Genomic DNA, 22117 nt, shown 5'->3' with positions numbered 1-22117 from the left:
CAGTTAGCGCGTTGCTCTTAGGAAGCTACCGGCCTCTTATTTGCTCATCATCCAAACGTCCATGGTTTTCAAGAGCACTTTAGGTTTCAATTTTCCCAGCCTCTGTTCCAGATAAAGTCAGTTCCTCTGGGTACAGCTTCTGACTTCTTCGTTCTTATGGCGTGCACACGTGTGCTGTCTCTCTCTCAGCAGAGAAAATGTAAACACATTTCATAGCAATGTTCTCTGGTGAGGAGTATGGGCAGATATCCCAGTTGCAACATATAAGCTCCAAGATTCATAATTACAGGGTTTCTGCCCCAAGGTACAAACCCTACTGTACTTACAGGTGAATATCTGGACTTTATCATACAGTGTGTGTAGAACTGGTGCATGGGAAATTACACAGTATGTTCCACGAGAAGCCAGGTGTGGGGGTACACACTTGTGATCCCAACACTTGGGAGGTCGAGGCCAGCCTGAGCTGCATCGTAAGTTCAAGACCAGACTAAACTACATAGACCCTGTCTCATGAAAAATATGGGAAATGTGTCATCTGTGAAACACCAGCAGAAAAAAACACATTATTAATATACTATATATCTTGCAGATTCCTCACAGTTTTTTCCTCCGCATCACATACATAATAAGCATTGGAACTCTCATAGGAAGATAATCAATAGCTACTGAATTTAAGTAACCATTAACCAAAGTGATCGTACTTGTTATAAATCATCACAAAAGATGTAGGAATGAACTCTAGGAAGCCCTCTGGCATTCCAACTCGAGGGAGCCAGTTTTACATTCATTAGCCTGTTCCCCCGAGAGGATGCCAAATGTAGAAATAACATCCTCAGTTTTGTTTTAAAATAGTTTGGCAACAGTGTACTGTGGCAGGGATGGGGCAGATGAGAGGAAGTGGAGGAAGCCCAAGCAAGAACTGAGGGAGGGGCAAGCTGCTTGGGCTCGCAGAGGAGAGATTAAAGAATAGCTAGAGGCCAAACCCGGGGACAACAAACTCCTCGGGCATCTTCCAAAAGCTCCTCCTTAATCCCATACGGAATGGTATCACTCAGCCTCAGAAACCAGAGTCTTAGAGGTCACCTGTCACCTAGATCCAGATTGGCACAGCCCTTTTCATCTGGAAATTTTCATAACCGAAACCTAATCCTGTGCAAAAGCAAAGGTAATAATGAGGACAAAGCGTCCTCGAAGTTTCGGTTCCCTTGAAAGTGGATTCTTGGACTAAGGCAGGGGTCTGATTAGGGAGGGTCTGCAGGAGCAACACCTGTGAGAGGGACAGGAGAAGCGCAATCAATCCCTGTAAGGTGAGGTCTGTTGTAAACAATGCTCGCCTTTGCACTTGGCAGAAAGTGAGGCCATTTTAAGCTAAGACTATAGGAGATTAAATTTTTGGCCCCAGGCGTCTCCATATTCCGAAAACTCACGGCCCTTCTGTCCAACATGATTGTCTCCCAAAGGATTCTTAATAGCTGGCAGACAATAAATTCGAAAACCAAGCAAAAAAAAAAAAAAGTCCAACCAATCTGGTAGAAGAAATCCGTATATACTTAATTAGCATATCTCAAAGTGTGTTATTTAAAATAAACTGTCTTTACCTTAAGAGGGCTACATTTAAATTAGTAACTGTTTTAACTAGATGATTAGATGAGACTAATTAAAAAAATAGATATAATGTTCTTAGACCTCAGAAATGTTTCCACCAAGGTCAGTTTACCGTGCAACAGCATCATAAAGTTGAGGGACCGCTAGGATCACACTTACTCATCGCCGGAGACAAAGGGGCACCGCCCCCCATTCCCGCCCTGCGCCTCGCACATGCGCTCGCACACGTAGGCGGGAGCCGCGGGCGGCCACACGCTGGCCGAAGCCCCGGGCCCGGGGCGGGGGTGGGGGCCGTGGGCCGCGGGCCGGGCCGGCCCTGGGGAGCTGCGCCCGAGCACGTACCGGGGCGTGGCCTGCAGCGCGGCGGGCGGGACTCGGGAAGTTCTTCACAGCTCGGGTTTCGCATCCTTTTCTTGCAGGACCTGTCGGCCGGAGCAGGAGGGGAGCCGGGTCCTGCCCGTGGGTTTGCGGGTCCGACCGAGGCCGCTCTCAGGCACCTGTTTTCCTCTCCGTCCCGGAATGGAGCCAAGACAAGAGAATAAAGGAAATTAAATAGTACACGGAGATCGGGTGTCTGGGCAGCGTCTTGGATAAAAATCATCCCTGACAGGTAAGACTAATAAAACTTGTGTTCGGATCGCTGAAAGGTGCGAACAAAACAAAGCTCCAGGAGGCGTTCATAGGAATGTTTGTGGTGAGGCATTGCTTTCTTCTCTGGAGGAGACCATGTACCAAACTACAAGATTGTAACAATTTTCTGTGAAACAGATACGCGACAGCTGGTTCAGCGCTATTTATAAGGAAGAAATACAAGCAAATGGTTAGAGGCAGAGTTAAACAGCCCCCCTCCAAAGATTTTGTTTTACTTTTAAAATTTGTCTTCCAGCTAGGAGTGTTCTGAGATTTTTTGGGGAAGAGGGCACCGGAGATCGAACTCAGGTCCTTGAGCTTTCAAGCCAGGCGGCGTAACCACTGAGCTAAATCCCTGGTCCGTCACCTAGCAGTGTTTGCAATGGTTTTATTTAACTGGATTCTAAAGTTCAAAAATCTATATTTGCAAGTTTTGGACACAGTTGGCTTTACAAACTTGGACTTTTAGAATATTTGTTTCCTCAAAGTAACTATCTTTCAAACCTCTTTAGAGGTTTGTAGGAGGAAATCAAGTTTTGAAAAAAATGACTGTGAAGTTATACCAATTTAAACATACCTACTATGCCATTAAGGCTAATAGCTCAGAAACCACACTGTAGTTTCAGAGCCGTTTATAGTTCAAGTCTATTCGCATACACTACCTCCTTTGCCTGAGTTAGTGTCTCCATAATTATCGATCTTAATCCCTACTTCAAACTCAAAACCTATCAAATAGCTCTTCAAAAACTTAACTCATTGCTGTTTATGACCTGCCACTCCTTTTAGGATATCCCCTCGATGTCCTGTGTGGCCTCATTATTTGGTCCTGTTTTGTTCATCTCCATTGCCTTTTCTTGCTGAACAGGTAACAGTTAGGTAAACGAAGTTTTAGTGGAATGGCTAGTGCTGCACTATGGGACTTTGGACTCACTGGTGGCCAACTCAAAAGCTCTCCAAGACTTTCAGATGTACAAAATGAAGTGAACTAATTCATGGGGAAGGGGTGTTGACATTGTGAGATAATAGGCAGAATTGCTTAGCACGTCCAGTATGTACTACTAAATAGATGTTAGTTAAGATTTTAACATTTAGTCTATGAACATTGTACCTCGCAGTGGCAGGCTCTCTCAGTAACTATTTTCAGCTCTGAGCTTAACAGGTGCTTTGAACAAATGAACAAAATATGCTAAGCATTTTTGCTCTATGTTCTTAAGGGTGAAAGTAATACTAGTCATTCATTAATAGCAGCACCAGGGAAGAGGGAAGTTAAGCATACATTGGGAAGAGAGGAATATGAAGGAGAGCACAGCTATTACAAAATTCCTTGGCTAAAGGCATTATAGATTTGTGGTGGTGCCCAGTGCTGGGAAGAATGCCTTGTTTTCTGAGTGATAGAGCAGTTAGTTGGTACTTGCTTTTCTTCCTCATCTCCTGTCCTTCAATATGGCTTTCCCTTCTAAGTCACTGCTCTCTAATAATTGCCCAGACTCCTGGCCATTACACAATCTGGCCATTTACTAATATTTGAGAACTACACACAAACTTCTAGTTTTCAACTGAAGCTAATTTGCTAAATAAGGATTTTTTATTTTGCAACCTGGTACTATTAAGCAACTACTTTATTCTATAAATGCCACCTCTAGAAGTATCTGTTACTGAATGTGGAGGTACTTTGATTCATACCGTTTTTGATAAGGTCTGTGCCCCCCAAATTTCAGATTAAAAATTAGTATTGTTTTTGTTCCAGAATTATCAAGTGATCACATGATAATGCTAAGCTAAAACACACCTATTCTAAGAGATCTGTAGCTTAGTTTATATTGTTCAGGTTACTAGTCAACATAACCTGAGGCTCTGGTACTGCCTATGTAATTGGTCACTAGTATTTGTCTGGGGCTGGGGGTGTGGCTCAGTGGTAAGTGCTTGCTAGTCCATACAGGGCCCTGGGTTTGATTCCTAGCTACCACCACCACAAAGTGTTTGTTACCTCTAAGTGCAGGGATTCACTGTGGTTTTTCCATTTATTTTTATAGCTTTATATGGTGGTGTGTTTTTTTTAAATGAGAAATAGAATAAAGCTATTTTAATTTCTTTAAAAAAACAGTATCAAAACCAGACCAAAAAAAGGGCTTTTCCTAAGTTTAATGTTAAGTCAGAAGACCTAAGTTAAATCTTTGGTCTGCCATTTATTACTTTCAGGGATTGGAAAAAATCATTTCAAGGCTAAATTTGTTCATTTCTTAATGGGAATAGATTAGAAATCTTGAGAGGAACTTCTACCCTTATGATATTATGTGATTATATTGTTCATGATTTGCTTCACTCATTCCATTCATACTAAAAATAATCATTTTTCGTTTTATGCTTTAATAGGGTCATAAATTTATAAATGACAAGTATCTTCTAAAAACATACTCTTTACAATGCAGTATCATGTTTTAATCATTTAACATGACATTTAGGAACAGCATACATTAAGGTGATGGCAGTAAGAGAAATGTAGAAATGTACACAATGTGATTTTCATAAAGTACTTAAATTGCTGGGAAACAACTTTATGAGGTGATATTTAAACTATAAAGCTGATCAAAAGGGGCCTGGTCCACAGAAGATGTTTATTTGATATAACAAAACAATAATTAGTGTTAGACCCAACCACAAAGAGCAAAGGAATGAAAAATTTGTACAATGTACATAGAAAAAAACAAGATGTTTACTATGACAACTATATATTCCTAAAATAATGTTTCTAAAATTACTCAATTATTGAAACCTATAGGAAAAAGGGATGTTAATAGCGACAAAGTGCATAAAACCAAACATATTTTGAGCAAATTAACATACTAGGTGATTTTACTAAAAATTCATTATTTTTTCTTGTTTACAGTCTGCTCAAAATATTTTTATACCAACAGGGTAGGCAAAACATTGAGGTTTAATATCAATTACACAATATTAGCATAAAATTCCACAACTACATAGGGTATTGTTTTCTTTTTGAGCTGGAAAAGTAACTACAGAAACATCAGATGATTTCTCTGAATTGAGAATTTTATCCAAATAAATGCCATTTACCTTCCAGATATATGTATATCTTTCTATATCCTGTAAATGGCTTTCCCATTTAAATAATAAACCATACAGCATTTAAGAATCATTATTATAAGATGAACAATGTCATGTTCTAGGTTTAACACTTTCATAGGCCAAAAAAAATTTCCTCTTAAAAACTAGTTTTATAAATGCAGAATATATTGCATGAGTAACTGCTGGTACATATTTTTTAAGAAAATATATTGTGCAATTGTGGCTACCATATACTGCTGGCAAAGCATTATTATTTATGTAAAATGTGAAAAAAAATGAGTAAAAATTTTTCAACTGCCTATGATCATGATGAAAGGTTACTGCCTTCTTAAAAAATTATATTGGCATCTTATTAAAAACAAATCTTCAGTAAGGGACAAACTCCCTAGCCAAAAATAAATAAATAAAAAGGTGCATTTTTAAATGATGCTACTGTCATGGTTTAAATACCAAAAAGCTGCGAAAGTGTGCTTTCTATGATCTTGCATTAAAGAACATATTAAAAAAGAGCATTAATGTAAATTAAGTAGAAAGGGGATCAAAATTGAACTATCCAAGTTGGTGCAGTATTGTAGCCAGGCTTCTAAAATTAGATATAGAAAATATAAATAGACTGCTTTAGGTAATGAGCCACCAGTGTCCAAAGGGGGGGGGGTAGGACAAAAACCAAACAAATGAAAGGAATGAGATTATGAGAATGCTCAGTTAACTTGATCCAAAGCTCTGAGTAATTCTTCACCTTGCAGTAGGTTTCTGCTGCCTTGAATGGGAGCATTAACTTCACAATCGTAACTGGTCAGCTGTGGTAATCCACTTTCATCCATTGATTGCCCCAGCAGTCTACATGCTAAATCTGAAAAATAAAGAGACACCTACGTATTCATCAAATTTACTAAACACCCACTCTCTGCTAGGTAATTGGGCGAGCAGAAACCAGACAGCTATGTCAGCAGTGGGTGCAATCACGTGTTATTGGCACTGTGTCAGAAATGTTAACAGGAGACAATGAAGGTACAAAGTCATGAATCAACGTTAAAGTTTCAGCTTTTATCAATACTGATAGCACACAGATATAGATATAAGAGAATTACACATGAAAGTTCCATCTTGACATATCTATTGGTGTATCATGGCCAGTAGATGAAACGCTTCTATTCTTTTTAATCTTGCTAAGAACCAAAAATCACTCTCACTTGGGGTAAAGCTCCTACACAAAAAAGTTTCACATTTTAATTATCCTTGTGATGTTCAAAGGAGAGAAAGAATAAACTAACCAGAGGGTATTAAAATAATTGTCTTTTGCTCCGTTCCATTCTGTTCACTAGATTTGCATCCTTTCACGCGTTTCCAAGAAAGTGATGTAGTAGCCGCACGGTCATCTGATTGCTGTAGTAATGTTCCCTAAAAAGAGTAAAGTTATTTTAAGTTTAGTATGTTAAATTTTTATAATTAAAAACTTTGCAATTAGTATAAGCTTAAAAGCTATACTGCCCTAAATTATTATTATTGTTTTTTGAGATAGAGTCTTGCCATGCAGTTGAGGCTGGCTTTGAACTCACTATTAGCTCAAGAGGGCAATCCTGTCTCAGCCTCCCAAGTGCTGGGATTACAGACATGTGCCACCATGCCTGGCTCCTAAATTATTTTTAATTCTCTTTCCATCCGCTATTGCTGTTCTGTCTCTAAATACTTTACAGTTATTTTGGTCTGAAAATATCACTGTGCATTACACCAGCATTGACTTAGCCTAAAACAGTGTTTCCATTAAAATAGAGAAAGTTAACCCCAAGGGAAGAAAATGAGACTGGTGGTGATACTCAGAGTGGAGCAATAGGAGGGCTTCACTTTTCCTTCAAAATATACACATTCTGTGTGGAATTTCTACACCAAGAATGTATTCATTAAATGTATGTTTAATAGTGTATATAAAGTAAAAAAGCTCAATGTATAACTGCTGAAAAATATAACTTCAGTATTTGAAAGAAACAAGAAATTACCCATACATAACTTTTAGAGTAGAAAAGTGACATTCTCAAACTTACAATTCCTACTGCTTGAAAAAGTGAACCATCATGTTCCATTTTTCGCTTTCTCTGAGCATTCTGCAAAGCTTGTATCTTTGGATTTAGTTCTTCCTCGGGAATGGTATTTCTAGAAAAGAAACATTCCAGATTAAAATATGGTTGTTTAATTATAATTTTAAAACATAACTAATGAGCTCTTTTAAACAAAATGCCTCCTACCTCTCTCTCAAATGTTTTAGTTTCCAACATTCAGGAATGTTGTGTTAAATACACAAAAGAGTTCTCCTGCTAGTTTATCACTTTTAAGCAAAAGCTTTTTAAAAAATTTCTTTTCCTTAGTTCTAGGGATCAAACTTAAGACCTGAGCCATACTGGGCAAACATGTGACCACTAAACTACAGCTCTAGTACCAAAGTTCAATTTTTTAAACAAAATATTCTCAACTGTGCATATCCTTATTTTATAAAACAGAACCAAATGGAACTCAACTGACACTACTGAAGGTCAAAAAGAATTATCAGCCTTTCATTCCACAATAAAGTGATATGCTGGGACTGCTGAAATACACAATTTCACATTTGTATGCTGCTTTCAATTTACAAAACATTTTATGTCTACTAGTCCGTTTTAATGTCACCTCAATTCCCATAAGACAGGTATATCATACCCACTTTATTTTATTTTTTCATACCCATTTTATACACAGAAGCCTGAGGCCTGCTAGGTGACTCTCTCAAAGTCCCACTGCTAATTAGTTGCAGATATGGAAGTATAGTACATGTGCTCCAGGACTCCAGATACCAACATTTCCCCTTCCTGTCGTCTTCTCACTGGGCTGACTTTGCCCTCAATAACTGATCTCTATCAAAGCACAGCTCTCTGTATTTAAATTAATATCAAACAGTGAAGAATTATCATAAATGGTCAAAGTCCATCAATTTTGTTATATATTTATTTTGGCTTTTCAAGAACCCCTCATGTCATAACCATCCCTTGCTCTATTTGAGGTAGCTAAAAATACCAAATAAGTGTTATATTACTCTAACTCCTCTCCTATATATATTTTTGCTTTGTGTTTTAAAAATTTTTATAAAATCTCTAGTCTACAGGCAGGTAGATTTTTTGTTTGTTTATTTTTGGTGGTACTGGGGATCAAACCCAGGACCTCATGCATGCTAGGTAAGTACTCTACTACTGAGATAGGTACCCAGCCAAGGTTTCTAAATTTTTTTTTTTTTTTTGGTACCAGGGATCGAACTTGGGTCCTTGCGCTTGCGCAGAAAGCAGTGAAACCACTGAGCTAAATCCCCGGCCCCTCTAAATTTTTATATATTATCTTTATGAGATGTAACTCAGCCTGTCATGTAAATATCTTAGTAGTGGTACTTTTAATGGGTTATCTTTAATCCTTGCTTTAATCCTTGGTTGAGTGTAGCACTTTGATTTTGCAAATAATTACCTAGGTGTGTGTGTAGAGGAGGACTTCTGTATATTTTTGAAAGTTCTCTCAATAGTGTCTAGTGCATGTTATATAGGAATTAACACTGCAAAACTGTTAAAAGTGACCTGATTTTAGACACTGAATTTGACAAAATCCAAGGAGAACAACTGTTTGGAAAACTAAATTTTATCTCATCCTTTACAGTTCATAGTAAACTGTAAATTATGGGTCAGTCATTTGTATCATTACATTCACTTATAACTCCAAGAAGCATTTATGGAACAAGTACTTCATATCAGGTACTGGGCTAAATATTACTATCACTACAGTGATCAAGACACTCCCATTGCCCTAGTAGAGCTCAGGGTCTAGTCAGCCAATGATACAGTAATTTGTAAAGCTCCAAGATTTATTTCCTAGACCAAGGAAAAGGCAGGCCTTTCCCAGCACCTACACCATGTTCTGCTTTTGGCAGTATTTCTTTCCTATGCTATGGATAGCTGGCTCAGCCTAGGCACGGTAGAGAAAAATCATTGTTCTCTCCATACACTGACTAAAACCTCTAAGTACAGCGTCAAATTTAAAATGTCAAATACAATTTCTTGAAATTGGAACTTAAAATTGGGTCACGTCCAAACATTTACTCAAAAACTGCTTCATGCCATAAAAGCAATGTCTTAAGTTTTTCTATAATTCTTGGTACAGGGCTAGTAAAGCCCAGCTAACCTACAGTATAGCTAATGTTTTACAAATATGTAATGAAAAGCAATAAAAGTTTTGTCAGTAACTATACACAACAAAATTTAAAAGAATGCTTGTAAATACCCATATTCAATACTGTGAATTTAAAAAAAATCATCAGGCTCATTTTAGAAAGTACCCTTAAGTTGGAAGGGTTTTTTATTGGTACACTCAAGAAGAGCTCCCAGAGATGGGAACCTCTGTTAAGAGTAGTGAGTACAACTAGTCTCAGAGAACTGCAGAAATATACCTGGGCCAGTTCTTACATCTCCATAGAACTCACAGGGTGGATTTTATTTTTAAAGGTGTTAGAAGACCCTCCACATTCTTTCTATATCGATAGGTGATATGAATATTTTAGAGAAAATCAATATACAGGTAATTTAGTTTTTGAGTACTTGAATTGAGTTCAGATTTTGTATATTAATTTCATATTCCTTAAAGACTGCTGTATGTTGAGAAATCACATAACATTGCACACATTTGCTAAAACATAAAGAACTATAATGTTATGTACAAATACCTCTGACTCAAAGTAACAGGAACCACATTAGGACTTCTTGGATGAGATTTTTCTGTCTGCTCTATGGCTCCTTTTCCTGCCCTGTTTGGTGAGGTGGTCCGACTTGGAGTATTGCTGTATGGTGATGATGTTGTGGCATGAGCAGTTTCTTTAAGTAGGTGGGTAGGAGACGGAGATACAATTAGTATTTGAATGTCTTCCATACTGTCTTTTGTCACTGATTTTAATTCCTCTGTGGTGGGAGGTGTGGTGGTGTTGGCAGTGGTGGTGGTAACGGTAGGTTCTTGCATTTGAGTCTGCTGGAATACTGTAGTCGTGCTCACACTTTGCGGGCTTGCAGAACTGCTTTCTAATGGTGACAGCTGATCAAAAGAGCGTAACTGGAAATCATCATCCATTGGGATATAGGGTGCCAACATCTCCAAGTCTAAGTCATTGTCCTGTAAGACAACAAATACATGAATTTCTACAAAAATGGCCGCATTTTGTTAAATAAAAACAAATGAAACCCAGTCACTCCAGACTAAACATTAATAAAATTTAATACAAAATAAATAAGATCATATACCTGGGTTGAAAATGGATTTTTTGCTTCTGTATCTTCAGCAAAAAGTTTCTCTACCAGTTCCAACTTGAATACATTAACCATATCACTATCCACATCAAAACAATAGTCACTGGGACTGTTAGGCTGTAAAGGGAATTAAATATGTTTATTAAATATGTTTCCCTGAAGAAGCCACCACTCCATATATTGTTAATTATGTACAAAGTCATCTCATTTACTAAATGTTGCCTAAATATGTGTGTATGTGCGGGGGTGGTGGTGGTGGTGGTGGGTGGGTGTGGGTGGGGGTGTGTGTGTGGGTGTGTGTGTGTGTGTGTGTATATATATACATATATATATATATATATTTTTTTAAGACAGGGTCTCGCTATATAGTCCAGGCTGACCTTGAACTCATGGTGATCCTCCTGTCTTAGCCCCCAAGTGGTGGGATTACAGGCATGTACCACTATGACAGGCCAAGAATTTATAATTTTGAGCTTACATTAGTAACTAATTTTGCCAGTATATATACTCTTCACTATATAATGTAACACCACTTATAAAGTTAAGATTAAAAGATAACATTTATCTCCTTATTAAGGATACAACTTACTTAATAATTCAAGTCCCACAGTGGAACCTAATTGGCCAATTAATTAGTTGATATATGCACTGGAATCTACCTTTGTACGGTGAAGGAATACTTATTGTGTTCTACCTAAATGTCTCACAGCTGCTCTAGGGAATGGGGAAAGACTTGAGTTCTTTCACGTGCATATACCTTAATGGATATACTAATATTTTAGGAGTTCTGGGCAAGAATTCTAAACAAAAAAACTATAGCTGTGTATTTTAAGCAGAAAATTTTATTTCCCTCACATTACCATTTTGTTAGATTTACTTTTATTAAAGACAAAGTGAATCATTTTTTGTGCTACGCAAACTAAGCAAAACAAAGGATGTATTTTCCAGAAAGTTATGAGATAGCAAATGTACTCTCAGCTTGCCAGTTTTAATAAATACATGTAAGCCTATTTACCACTCATCAAGACTTGCTTGTGCCTTGTTTTATCAAGTTATAATGTTTAACCTAAATTACCCTGCTCTAAAGCATAGTTTTGGAGGTAGAAAGCTCTGAAATTAAATCATTTTAGATTTAGAAATACAGCCATATGTGCTGCCACTAGGTGCTGGACCAGCCTAGTTTTTGGGTTTTTTTTTTTTACTTATTTTTTTGTCTTCTGAGATAAGGTCTCACTGTGTAGCCCAAGCTGGCCTTGAAGTCATGATCCTCCTGCCTCTCTCTCAAATTCTGGGATTACAGGCATGCACCACCAGGCTTGGCCCTTGCTTAATCCTTAAAATGACTGCTGTGTTTGTAGGACAATATCAAGATAGATCTAGAATTTTTAAAAATTCTTCAGTATTCTGGGTAAGACTTGTGGTATTTTCATGTTAAATTTACTCAGTATCTCAAAACTGTAATGAAGTTAGAAACAGTAAGGAGTTTACAAGCTACTTTCACATTTAAACTTTGTTAATAATAAGCCTTTTGACACTGGACAATTCAATTCAAAGGAGAAATAGATATAGGCTGGAGCTATCCTGTGTACGAGAAGGAAGTGTTTTCTGTGGATGTTGTAAGTTAAGACTTTCTTGTCCTAGTGACATAAATATGTAGAGAAACAACCTAAGTTTTAGATTTGGATTTATATTAGGCAGGTTCCTTCCCATATTCCTGTCTTTGGGACTAAATCATATGCTGAGTTCTATGTGAGGCTATTAGCTTTTATAATAATTTAAAGTGTTACAGGAACCTAGGCTTGGTGGTACATTCCTGTAATCCCAGCACTCGGAAGGCTGAAGCAGAAGGATTGCTCCACATTTGAGGCCAGCTGGGGCTACACAGTGAGTTCAGGCCATCCTGAACTACAAAGTGAGACTCCAAGTGCTATAAATTAGCATACATTAACATACAGTCCAAATTAAAGTTTGAATCAAATTTACAAATTTCTGAATGTTAAAATCTGAAAGTTGTCTTTTCCCTTTTTTTTCTTTTTTTGGGGACAGTACTGGGGATTGAAACTGGGGCCTTGTCTCTAAGCTAATATTCTTGGCCCTTTTTAATTTTTTATTTTTTGAAACAGAGTCTTGGTAAGTTGCCCAAGTAGGGTTTGAAGTTGTAACCCCCCTGCCTCAGCCTCCCAGAGTGCTGGGATTATAAGCAAGCACTACCATGCCCAGCAAGTTGTCCTTTTCTTATGTCATGGCACCTACCTCAGGTGAACTTTGTCTAGTGCTTCCATCAGAAGGACTGGCTGGCTGATCTTGAATCTGGGGCATGGTAAAAGAAAGTTCCAGTGACTCTGGATTTGGTTCTAATTTTAATGCAACTTCTTGATTGAGTGCAGGGTCAGCACTACTCCGAAGTGGCTTTGGAGATTCAGAGGCAGGTAATGGAGACATTGCCAAATTTATATTCTGTAATTTTTCACTGGATGAGGGGAACATTACATCATTATATAATGGAACTTCCTCAAGTTGTTGGTCATCAGTTTCTGTGTCTGCAGGGAAAAGATTAAGCAAGAACATAAGAATTTTAACATACACACAAATTTGGTCCTAAAGTTTTGTCTAGTTCACTCAAGCAATAAAGATGTTACCAATTTTTCCTTAAACAAAGTTTATAGCTATTATGGTATAATAATAAGTCTCAGTTATTTTTTCAATCCATTACTTACACGTCCTATTAATCTATGTGGCACAAAGACTGGCAACTGCAACCTTTTTATACTTTAAAATCTAACCTAGTTTTAAATTAGTTTTCATTTTCAATATCTGATATTATAGTATGCTTATTTATCTTCTAATGCAGTTACACCTGTATCACCCTATTAAATTGTGGAGAAACATGACAGCAGGACATAGGAATAGCAGGGTAGCTGGGGAAAATTAACCACAGGGAAGAAGAAATACCTTAAGGATACTTTGAAGTAAGATTCCTAAGTGTATGAAAAAAACAGGAATACTAAGAAATTACAGGGGCAAAAAATATTTAAGCAAATGCTTCCAAACAAAAAATGTCAGAGTAAGCTGAAATGGGGCTTGCAGCAACAGACATAGTTTAGATTAGTAAAATAAAAACCCACCATTGCTGCTAAAATCTAAAGATATGATTATGTCTCCAGCAGCTGGGGCCAGCAAAGTTAAAGCATCAGGTTCCTTCTTAAGCTTATCAAAGAGACTACTTGTATCTTCTGATTCAACTTTGGTGAACAGCTGAGTTATTTTCATATCTGAAGATTCAACTGGTTTGAGGACACATTCTGTTTGTTGAAGGGAGAAAATCAAGTCGTGCTGAATAATACCACTGTCAAAAAAAGAGATTAGTAGTTCTTAAATGAGCTTTTTACACAGTGAGGGTAAGGGGCACTATGAAATGACCTTGTCCCTTAAATTCTGTTTTATGAAAAGAACATTTTAATATTCCTCGAGATCCATGATTTCTCACACAGTCTGTCACACTTCGCATTTTCAAATTAAATAAGACCAATGTTAAAGACCTAGTAAAATTTACAGCACAAGATAATTCAAATATTTGACTAATTCCAACTTAAAACTTCAAATACCCTCTTGGAAAGAGTAGTGGTGGCAAATAGTTTGTAGTCAAGTACATGAGAGACACAAACAGATCTTCAGAATTTCTGTGCTAACCCACATAATAAAATTGCACAAAAGCACTCTCTGCTGTCAGTATATGAGACATGGTCTAAAGATGGTCATACAGTATAAAGATATGTATATAAAACGACCTTACCCTTTCTAAGAGATGCTAGATTTTCTTTGCTGGTATGAAAATGATATGGTGATGCCACTTGTAACATAAGATACAAGAAAGATGAGCAACAACAGTTCCAGCTCATGCAAATTCAATGCAGTTGTATTACTTTAGTTAACATATGAAGTGTTCACTATGTGGCATGAAGAGGTTGCAAAGATTTAAAAAATACTCAATTCCTTATCTTCAAGAAGCTTATAACAGGGGCAGGGATTTAGCTCAGTGGTGTCGCTACCTGCCTGCAAGCACAAGGTCCCAAGTTCAATCCCCGGTACCCAAAACAAACCAAAGAAGCTTATAACCCACTGGGGAAATAGAAGGGCAAAGAAAATATACTGTGATGCCTGCTAAAACAAAGGTGTCTTGCTTCACAGAAAGTCCTACAATCAGATATTTGGACTCAGTATCATCTGTTTGACAGACTAGAGGAAGAGAAGCACTAAGGTTGATGTCAGAAGTGGCAAGAATAAAAACATGACCAGAGTCTTCCTAAGAGAAGTGACCACAGATTTTGAAGGAAGAGAAAATCTATGAAAACAAGGAAGTATGATGACAAGGAATGAAGCTCTCCAAGTAGGCAAGAAAATTCTAAACAAAATGAGATGAGCTATCTATACTGGAAAGCTCAGCCCAACAGATGAACTAGAACGCTGTAGTGTGTGTAGAAGATACACTATATGGGAGTGGTGCCTATGGAAATAGAGCTAATGAACAATTAAGGTGTCTATAATATCACAAACCAACAACTAAGAGTTTATGAATATAACAAAAGTTTGTGGCTTATTTACTTTAATCTCACAGATTTTTCATTTAATCTTCGTTGTAATCTTTTGAGGTTATAATGTCACCTACATAGATGAAATTAGGAGCATTAATGAGACTTTTCCAAGGTCATGAAGCTAAAAAGTGATGGAACTATGACACATAACTATTCCAAGGCTATTTTCCCTGCAAAGGTAACATACTGCTTTAAAACAATAAATGCCTAGCGCTGTATAACTAAAGCAAACTAATCCATAGAACAGGTATTCTTTCAAGGTCTTTGTAAAAACAGGAGTGAAACTGTATGGGTAGACAACTACTGCTGATTTTTTTAAAGGAATTACTGTGGAATAGCTGACGTGGAAACCTAAGCCACAGTGTTGAAAAATCATAATTCTGTAGAAAAATAAAATTTAATGCTTATGATCTCCTCCCTTCCTACAAGAGTACCTCAAAAGAGTTACTACTGCACCTCTCCCCAAAATATTTATTTCCCAAGCTTACCTCACAACATAATTTACACACACAATGCATTGTGGCTGAGAGTTCTTGGTGTTGTATATGACAGTTGCTTGAGTTTCAACCCAGACATATCCACCTCTTTTGGCAAGCATCCTGTACTGTCCTGTGGTGACCTGTCCTTTAGTAAACACTAGGAATGAAAACAAAAAAGAATCAGAGAAAGTAACAACTTTCAATCAAATAAATAGATTAAATATAGATCACTGTTTTAGAAAAATGGATTAATGTTTATAGAATCAGTTGTAATTATTTAACTTAAAGTCCTAGCATAGCTGAAAATAAACCTCCCACATCTTTTTACTCCCAATTCTCACTTGAAGTAAAATGAAAGTCAGGAATGAGGGACAGCAGTAACTGAAATTCCTTTACTGACTTATGGGAAAGTGTCAGACTAGAAAATTATTAATGCTTGATGGCACAGGGAACATTCAAGAAAACAGTACTATCATTTATTAAATTCCTGCTGTAATTTCCAGACAACCAAAAACACTTTAGAAAGTTGTAAACAGCAATATAAACTGATGCTATACTGCAGTTGTTCAGCAACTTAGGCAATCTAAATTATTGATTTAAGAGAAAGAATAAAAATAATAGTCATGAATAAAAATCATGCTGTTATTATTATTAAGGACTGGTATACAGACTCAAGCTAACTCTGCAGCTTAAGGCTAATATGCTAATTTAGTGACATTCAGGTATTCCCAATAACATGTGGAAGTCCTATTTAGGTACAGATTAAATAAGCAAGTGAGGAATTCCAAAATTTAACTTACCTTGAGATCTTAAGTAACATTCATTTGAATCAAGTTTAGAATCTTATGTCAGGGGTACTTGTTACCACATGTACATGATGTTGATCACCTTCACATTCATTGGTTCACTGAACAAATTATTTTCTGATGCCTTCTATCTACCATACCCTGATCTGAGTACTTAAGTACGGATTCTGAAAATGATGCTATTACTGTATAATATTTGATTTTTAAAGTCTTTGAATTTAAAATGGCTTCTATAGGGAAGTTTTATATATTATTAAATGGTTCTGCTTAAATTGACATTTGTTTTAACAATACAAAACAAAGATTTAATGATCAAGATCCCTTATAGAGAGGTCTTTTAACATACTTAGTCTAGGAAGACTCATTAATTTTAGCCAGAAAGTTAAAGGCACAAATAGTAAGAGACTGTAAGAGTTAAAAGAGTTAAATATTTAACTAGACTATGTATGACTTCCTCCCATACTTACTGTCATGGTGAGTTTTGGTCAGATGATCAGAGTCCAAAGCATGGTAATATTCATAAATTGAGCGGCCCAGAAGTTCTTCTGGCTCATACCCCATCAATTCAGTAATTCTGTTAGTAAAATATATATGTATATAATACATACATATAAAAATATATATATACACACACATAAGTTTAAAAAAATAACTGATAAAGTAAAATTTTGCTTCTCCAGAGAAGGTGATATACATTAATCTAATGGACAAATAAAATTTCAAAAGTAAAGACTATCTTCCTTTGCTCTAAATAAATTTCATCTCACCTTTAGTAACTCTATAGTTATTAAGTCAACACCATGCATTTCTGTAAATCCTCTAGGTTTGTCCCTGCAATTCTATTTTTCCCTTCAGCCAAACTTGTTGTCCAATTTTTATTAATTTTTATTAATTTAATAGTATACATTGTTATAACAAGGCAGAATATTTGTAAGTAGATATGAAGTACAGAAAAATTAAATGACAGAAGTTGTAAAGGGAAGGCACTTATGTTTAAATGAAGATTAAATCCTTACCATTATTTCCCATAAAATCAAATTCTTCATAGGACAATTTTAGGCCCTCACTTTAAGGAACCAGTATCTATTTACAAAATTATAGTATCATCAACCAAAGAGTATCTACACTAAAAGGAAAGGAATAACTCTTCTGATGGCTTTAGAAAATGTACTTTTCCTGAAGTTTCTGAACTTTTTTAAATGACATTATAGAAACTTTAGATGAAAGTGATACAAAATTGAAAATGGGCTAAAAACTAATCCACTTATCCTGCTTGGTTTTCTGGCAGTTCCTTTAGGACAGAGACTAGATCTTATTCTTTGTATCCAGTCTGGAATATTTCATGAGAAAAACAATCCATTTAATGAGGAAGAAGAAGGTATCTTTTTAGCGCCATGCTAAATAGAAATACTCTGTTCTAAAGCCTTTCCAGTAACAAAATATGAGTGTTTAGATTGCTCAGTCATTCCATTTCAAAGGACATTCCTACTGTAAGTAGAGGTTATATATTGTGCTAACAAAATACCTGATCACCTAATTACCAAATGGCAGGATATCCTTGTTATTAATAAAGGCATGAAAATAATACTACTTGTGTTGATACACTTTAAGACAAAATATGCTATAGTAGTTTGGTAAATATGCTATAGTAGTTTATTCCAAAATAAATAAATAGAAATCTAATATATTAAAAGCCAAACCAAACCCCTCAATTCTTTACAAAAGGGCCATCCCAAAATACATCAACACTAGGTGGCAGCATTACAAAGAAAAACATTCTTACTTTTTAAATAATTCTGTATGCGTGCATTCTTCTGTGTGCATGTGTGCATGTTGTTTCTGGAGATCAAATCTAGGACCTTATACCTACCAGGCACTTGCTCTACCACTGAGCTACATCTTCAGCCCTAAAAATAATTTTAATTCCTCTTCTATCCCTATCCATGAAGAGGATTGGTAGGGTAAGAGACAACTTGTTATAGCAGATGTGTAAGTTTAATATAGAAGACAGCCAAAGGCAAAACCACTTCAAGAAAATGTTACAGCATAAACAAAGATAGAGAAAATTTTTTGTTGTTTGTTTGTTTTGAGTTTTTTTGGTACCGGGGATCAAACTCCGGTCCTTCCACTTGTAAGGCAGGCGGCGGAACCACTGAGCTAAATCCCCGGCCTGAGAAAATGTTTAATATGGTGTAGGTAATAAAGATTCGGATAGTTAGTAGGGGTAGGTAGAAGGAGATGCTAGAGAAGTAGGCAGAAAATCAGATTAATGAGGATTATATACATTGTCTTAGAAGATTTAATCAGATTTCGATCAGTACGTCTCAATCTGAGGTGGGTCAAGGGACTCTAAGAAGTCAAAATGTAGGCTGTAGACAGCATTCCTAGGTCAGTTTTATTCACGTTGGAGGAAACAAGGTAAGGTAAATTTAACTTTGGAAAATTACATAATTTATTAATTTGTGCCAAAAAGTGGAGGAGTAGATGTTCCTCAAAGGTGACCACATGTTAGAAGTAGAAAAAGATAAAAACTTCAATGCAGATTGCTAAGTATGTGCAAATGCACTGGACATTAAAACACAACACATACGGAGCTGTCTGGCTGGAGGATGTTGGGGGCCACATCAGAATGGATGGTCTGTTCACTCCACGGACTTGGAAAACTGGGTGGGGCCAGATGGTAAATATGCTTATTGATCATACTAGGAAGTTTGAAATTTATTGTGTAGGTCTGTTTTTCTTTCAGCCTTTTAAAATATATACATCTTTTGATATATAAAAAAAATCCCAGGGTAGGTAAAAATAAATGTATATATACCAGTTCCCCAAGATGAATGTAATTATTATGTATCACATATACCAATAAAAAAACCACTTTGTTTCACCTCTAATATTTTTATAATAAAAGGTTTTTTGTACGTGACAAGAAAGGGAAGCAACTGAGCCACTTCTAACAGGAGAATGGTTTGCTCTGATCTGAACATGAGGAAGTCTACTTTTGGCACTCTGAATAAAATATTAAAAGAGCTCACGACCACTGATAAGAAATGCAGCTGAACTATGGCAATAGTTCAGGCCAAGGTAAACATGGCAGGAGCCTGAGGATAGAAAGGAGGAAAACTGATCAAGAGATAAACGTAAATGGTGAACCTGTAAGATTTAGTGACCAACTGAGTATACATGAAGGTGTCAACAGTGGCATATTAACAATGATAGGCATTATAAGAAAAGGGCAACAGTAGTACAGTTTAGTAAAGAAATTCTATATGATCACAAGCCCAGCAGAATGAATCCACCGGGCACGACAAGATATTAAAAGCAAAGGGGGAGGATCAAACAAAAAGAAAAAGTCATGACAATGATAGCTCAATACATATCAGTTATAACCATCAATGTTAATGGTCTCATCTCACCAATCAAAAGAAATAGACTGGCAGAATGGGTCAATAAGCAAGATCCAACAATATGTTGCATACAAGAAACACACTTATTTCAAAAAGAAACTCATAGACTGAAAGTTAAAGGGTGGAAAACAATACTTCATGCGACGGGAACCCAAAAAAAAGCAGGAATAGCTATCCTCTTTGCAGACCAAGTGGATTTCAAACCCACACTGATTAAGAGAGACAAAGAAGGACACTATATCCTTGGTAAAGGGAACAATCCAAGAGGAAGAGATGACAGTCATAAATATTTATGCACCAAACACTAGTGCACCCAACTATATAAAACAAATACTAATGGACATGAAAAACCATATAAGCACCAATACAATAGTAGTGGGGGACCTCAATACCCCATTGCCACAAATAGATAGATCAACTAGACAAGAAACAGTATATGATACAGAGGAGTTAACTATCCAGGCAAAAGTATCAACTTAGAACAATTACAGAGACGTTGTTACAAAAATAAATTTGGGAAATGTAGAAATTATGGGTAGAGTTGAAGGTGCTTCATGAAAATATATACTATGAAATAGGAGCAAAACGTTTGATATCTGGTCCTATAAACAGAAGTGGTCATTTTTTTCACTTTACATAAATAAAAGTTTTTAAAGAAAAACCTCATCTTAATTTTTGTATAGTACCATTTAAAGTATTCACAGTATACAGAAAGTTCAATAAATATGCCTAATTAATTTTAAAAGTTAATTTAACATTTTTGGCTTCAGGATATATCATTCTGTTCTGCTTAGTAAAAGCATACAATTTACCACTGAATCTTTACTATAGTAAGACTAATTAAAAATTCCAAATAATATTTTATAACTAATTTACCTTTCATCACAATAAGAAAATTTCATATCCAGGCTGTGTCTACTGAGAAAAGTCTTGCTATCTAGAGGAATTTCAATATTGGATGGATGAGGAATAGGTTCGCAAATCAGCACCAAGCATGTCATGGGTGGTTTCTTATATCCACACTGAGACTGATTATTGTTGGTATCATATACGTGAATATGGCCTGTGCAGTGAAGTACCTGTGTATAAATAAGAAAACAGCAGTTATTTTTAAAAGTTACACTACTACAAAAAAATGAAAATGCCCAGCTAAGTACATGAGCCTGACAAGTAAGCTTGGATAAATTTACTGTCATTAGTGGATTAAGTGCATTTTTGAAAATCAATAATGTTTTCCCCAGGAGACTACTCTTACATTATTCTTTAAAAAATTTTTTCCCTTTGTACAAGACTGGGGTGCTTTTTCATATGGCGATTATAGCTGTTGGATGGTTTATATCTTGCTCTGATGACTGTCTCAACACTGAGCAAAGAAATGATAACAATATTTACACATAAATCAGCTAAAAGTATAAACATTAAATCTGTAAACAAGGGAAGAACTGCACACATATTTTCCCTTCATAATTCCAGAACCGTCTTAGTATCGGCAATGTCTAGAGCACTGATGGCGAACCTTTTAAAGCTTGCACTGATATAAACAGCCCCCTGCAGAATGCACATCACCATAGGTTCTCCACCACTGGTCTAAATGTATGAATTTATTGATAAATTAAGTGCATCATCATAAAGGATTGTTACCTTCCATGTTGCAGACTTTATGTTCATAGTTCGCCCCCTGCTAGTTAGGGTACACTTCATCCTGAGAAAAAAGCTTCGCTGTGTGTTTTGTTCTTTACCCTTTTTCACAGGGCCTAGTGAAAGCAGGAAATATAGTTTAAAAGCTAAATATATATATATATATTTGTTACAATAAGGGTAGCAAAGTACCCAGCACCGTATACTGTTCAATTAAAAGTGTCAGTATGAACACAGTAATTCAAATCCCTTTCACCCACTCCAACATATCCATCTAAGAGCTCTTGTCTGATACACTCCACTCACTAACAGTGTTTCTGAGAATGCAGTGATTCCCTGAATTGGCAGGAGGAAAATCCATATTTGGGATGATTAATGATTTCAAAATAGTAAGCTTGGTCCAACTACAAGGAAATGTGAAGATAGTATGAGTTTGCCCTACATCCATCAGTGTACAAACATGCCCCTAAAAATAACTTTGGCAAATTCTTTCTGTCCTTTACCAAATGTGATTAGCTCAGTTTATCAAACAACAATGCATGTATAGAGATTTTAAAATATAAATATGGACTA

General features: G+C 36.3%; 2 protein-coding genes across 4 annotated transcripts in view; both read right to left on the bottom strand.

Annotated features, from left to right (window-relative positions):
• Snapc1 (small nuclear RNA activating complex polypeptide 1) overlaps positions 1 to 3756 on the bottom strand; it is a 38942-nt gene extending 35186 nt beyond the window's left edge. The window contains exon 1 of one of the 2 annotated variants that reach the window (XM_013067779.3): positions 1948 to 3756. The gene's annotated coding sequence lies outside the window, so the exon portion shown is untranslated. The remainder of the gene's footprint in view (positions 1 to 1947) is intronic. The other variant, XM_087195229.1, reaches the window with a different exon arrangement.
• An 826-nt stretch (positions 3757 to 4582) lies between these two features.
• Positions 4583 to 22117, bottom strand: part of Hif1a (hypoxia inducible factor 1 subunit alpha) — a 57293-nt gene continuing 39758 nt past the window's right edge. The window contains exons 5-15 of one of the 2 annotated variants that reach the window (XM_004837433.4): positions 21548 to 21660; positions 20783 to 20985; positions 16970 to 17076; positions 15706 to 15853; positions 13751 to 13971; positions 12879 to 13165; positions 10620 to 10742; positions 10052 to 10491; positions 7365 to 7473; positions 6597 to 6723; positions 4583 to 6175 (exon numbers count right to left, since the gene is read on the bottom strand). In XM_004837433.4, coding sequence (XP_004837490.1) covers positions 6024 to 6175; positions 6597 to 6723; positions 7365 to 7473; positions 10052 to 10491; positions 10620 to 10742; positions 12879 to 13165; positions 13751 to 13971; positions 15706 to 15853; positions 16970 to 17076; positions 20783 to 20985; positions 21548 to 21660 — 2030 coding nt within the window. In that variant the 3' untranslated portion in view covers positions 4583 to 6023. 2 annotated transcript variants of the gene reach the window in all.

This window comes from Heterocephalus glaber, unplaced genomic scaffold (assembly GCF_053883595.1).
Source record: "Heterocephalus glaber isolate CG9 unplaced genomic scaffold, H.glaber_assembly_v1.0 deba00001608, whole genome shotgun sequence".
NCBI classification, from domain to species: domain Eukaryota; kingdom Metazoa; phylum Chordata; class Mammalia; order Rodentia; family Bathyergidae; genus Heterocephalus; species Heterocephalus glaber.
The sequence above is the reverse complement of the archived record's forward strand: the minus strand, read 5'-3'. Positions and strand labels throughout refer to the sequence as shown.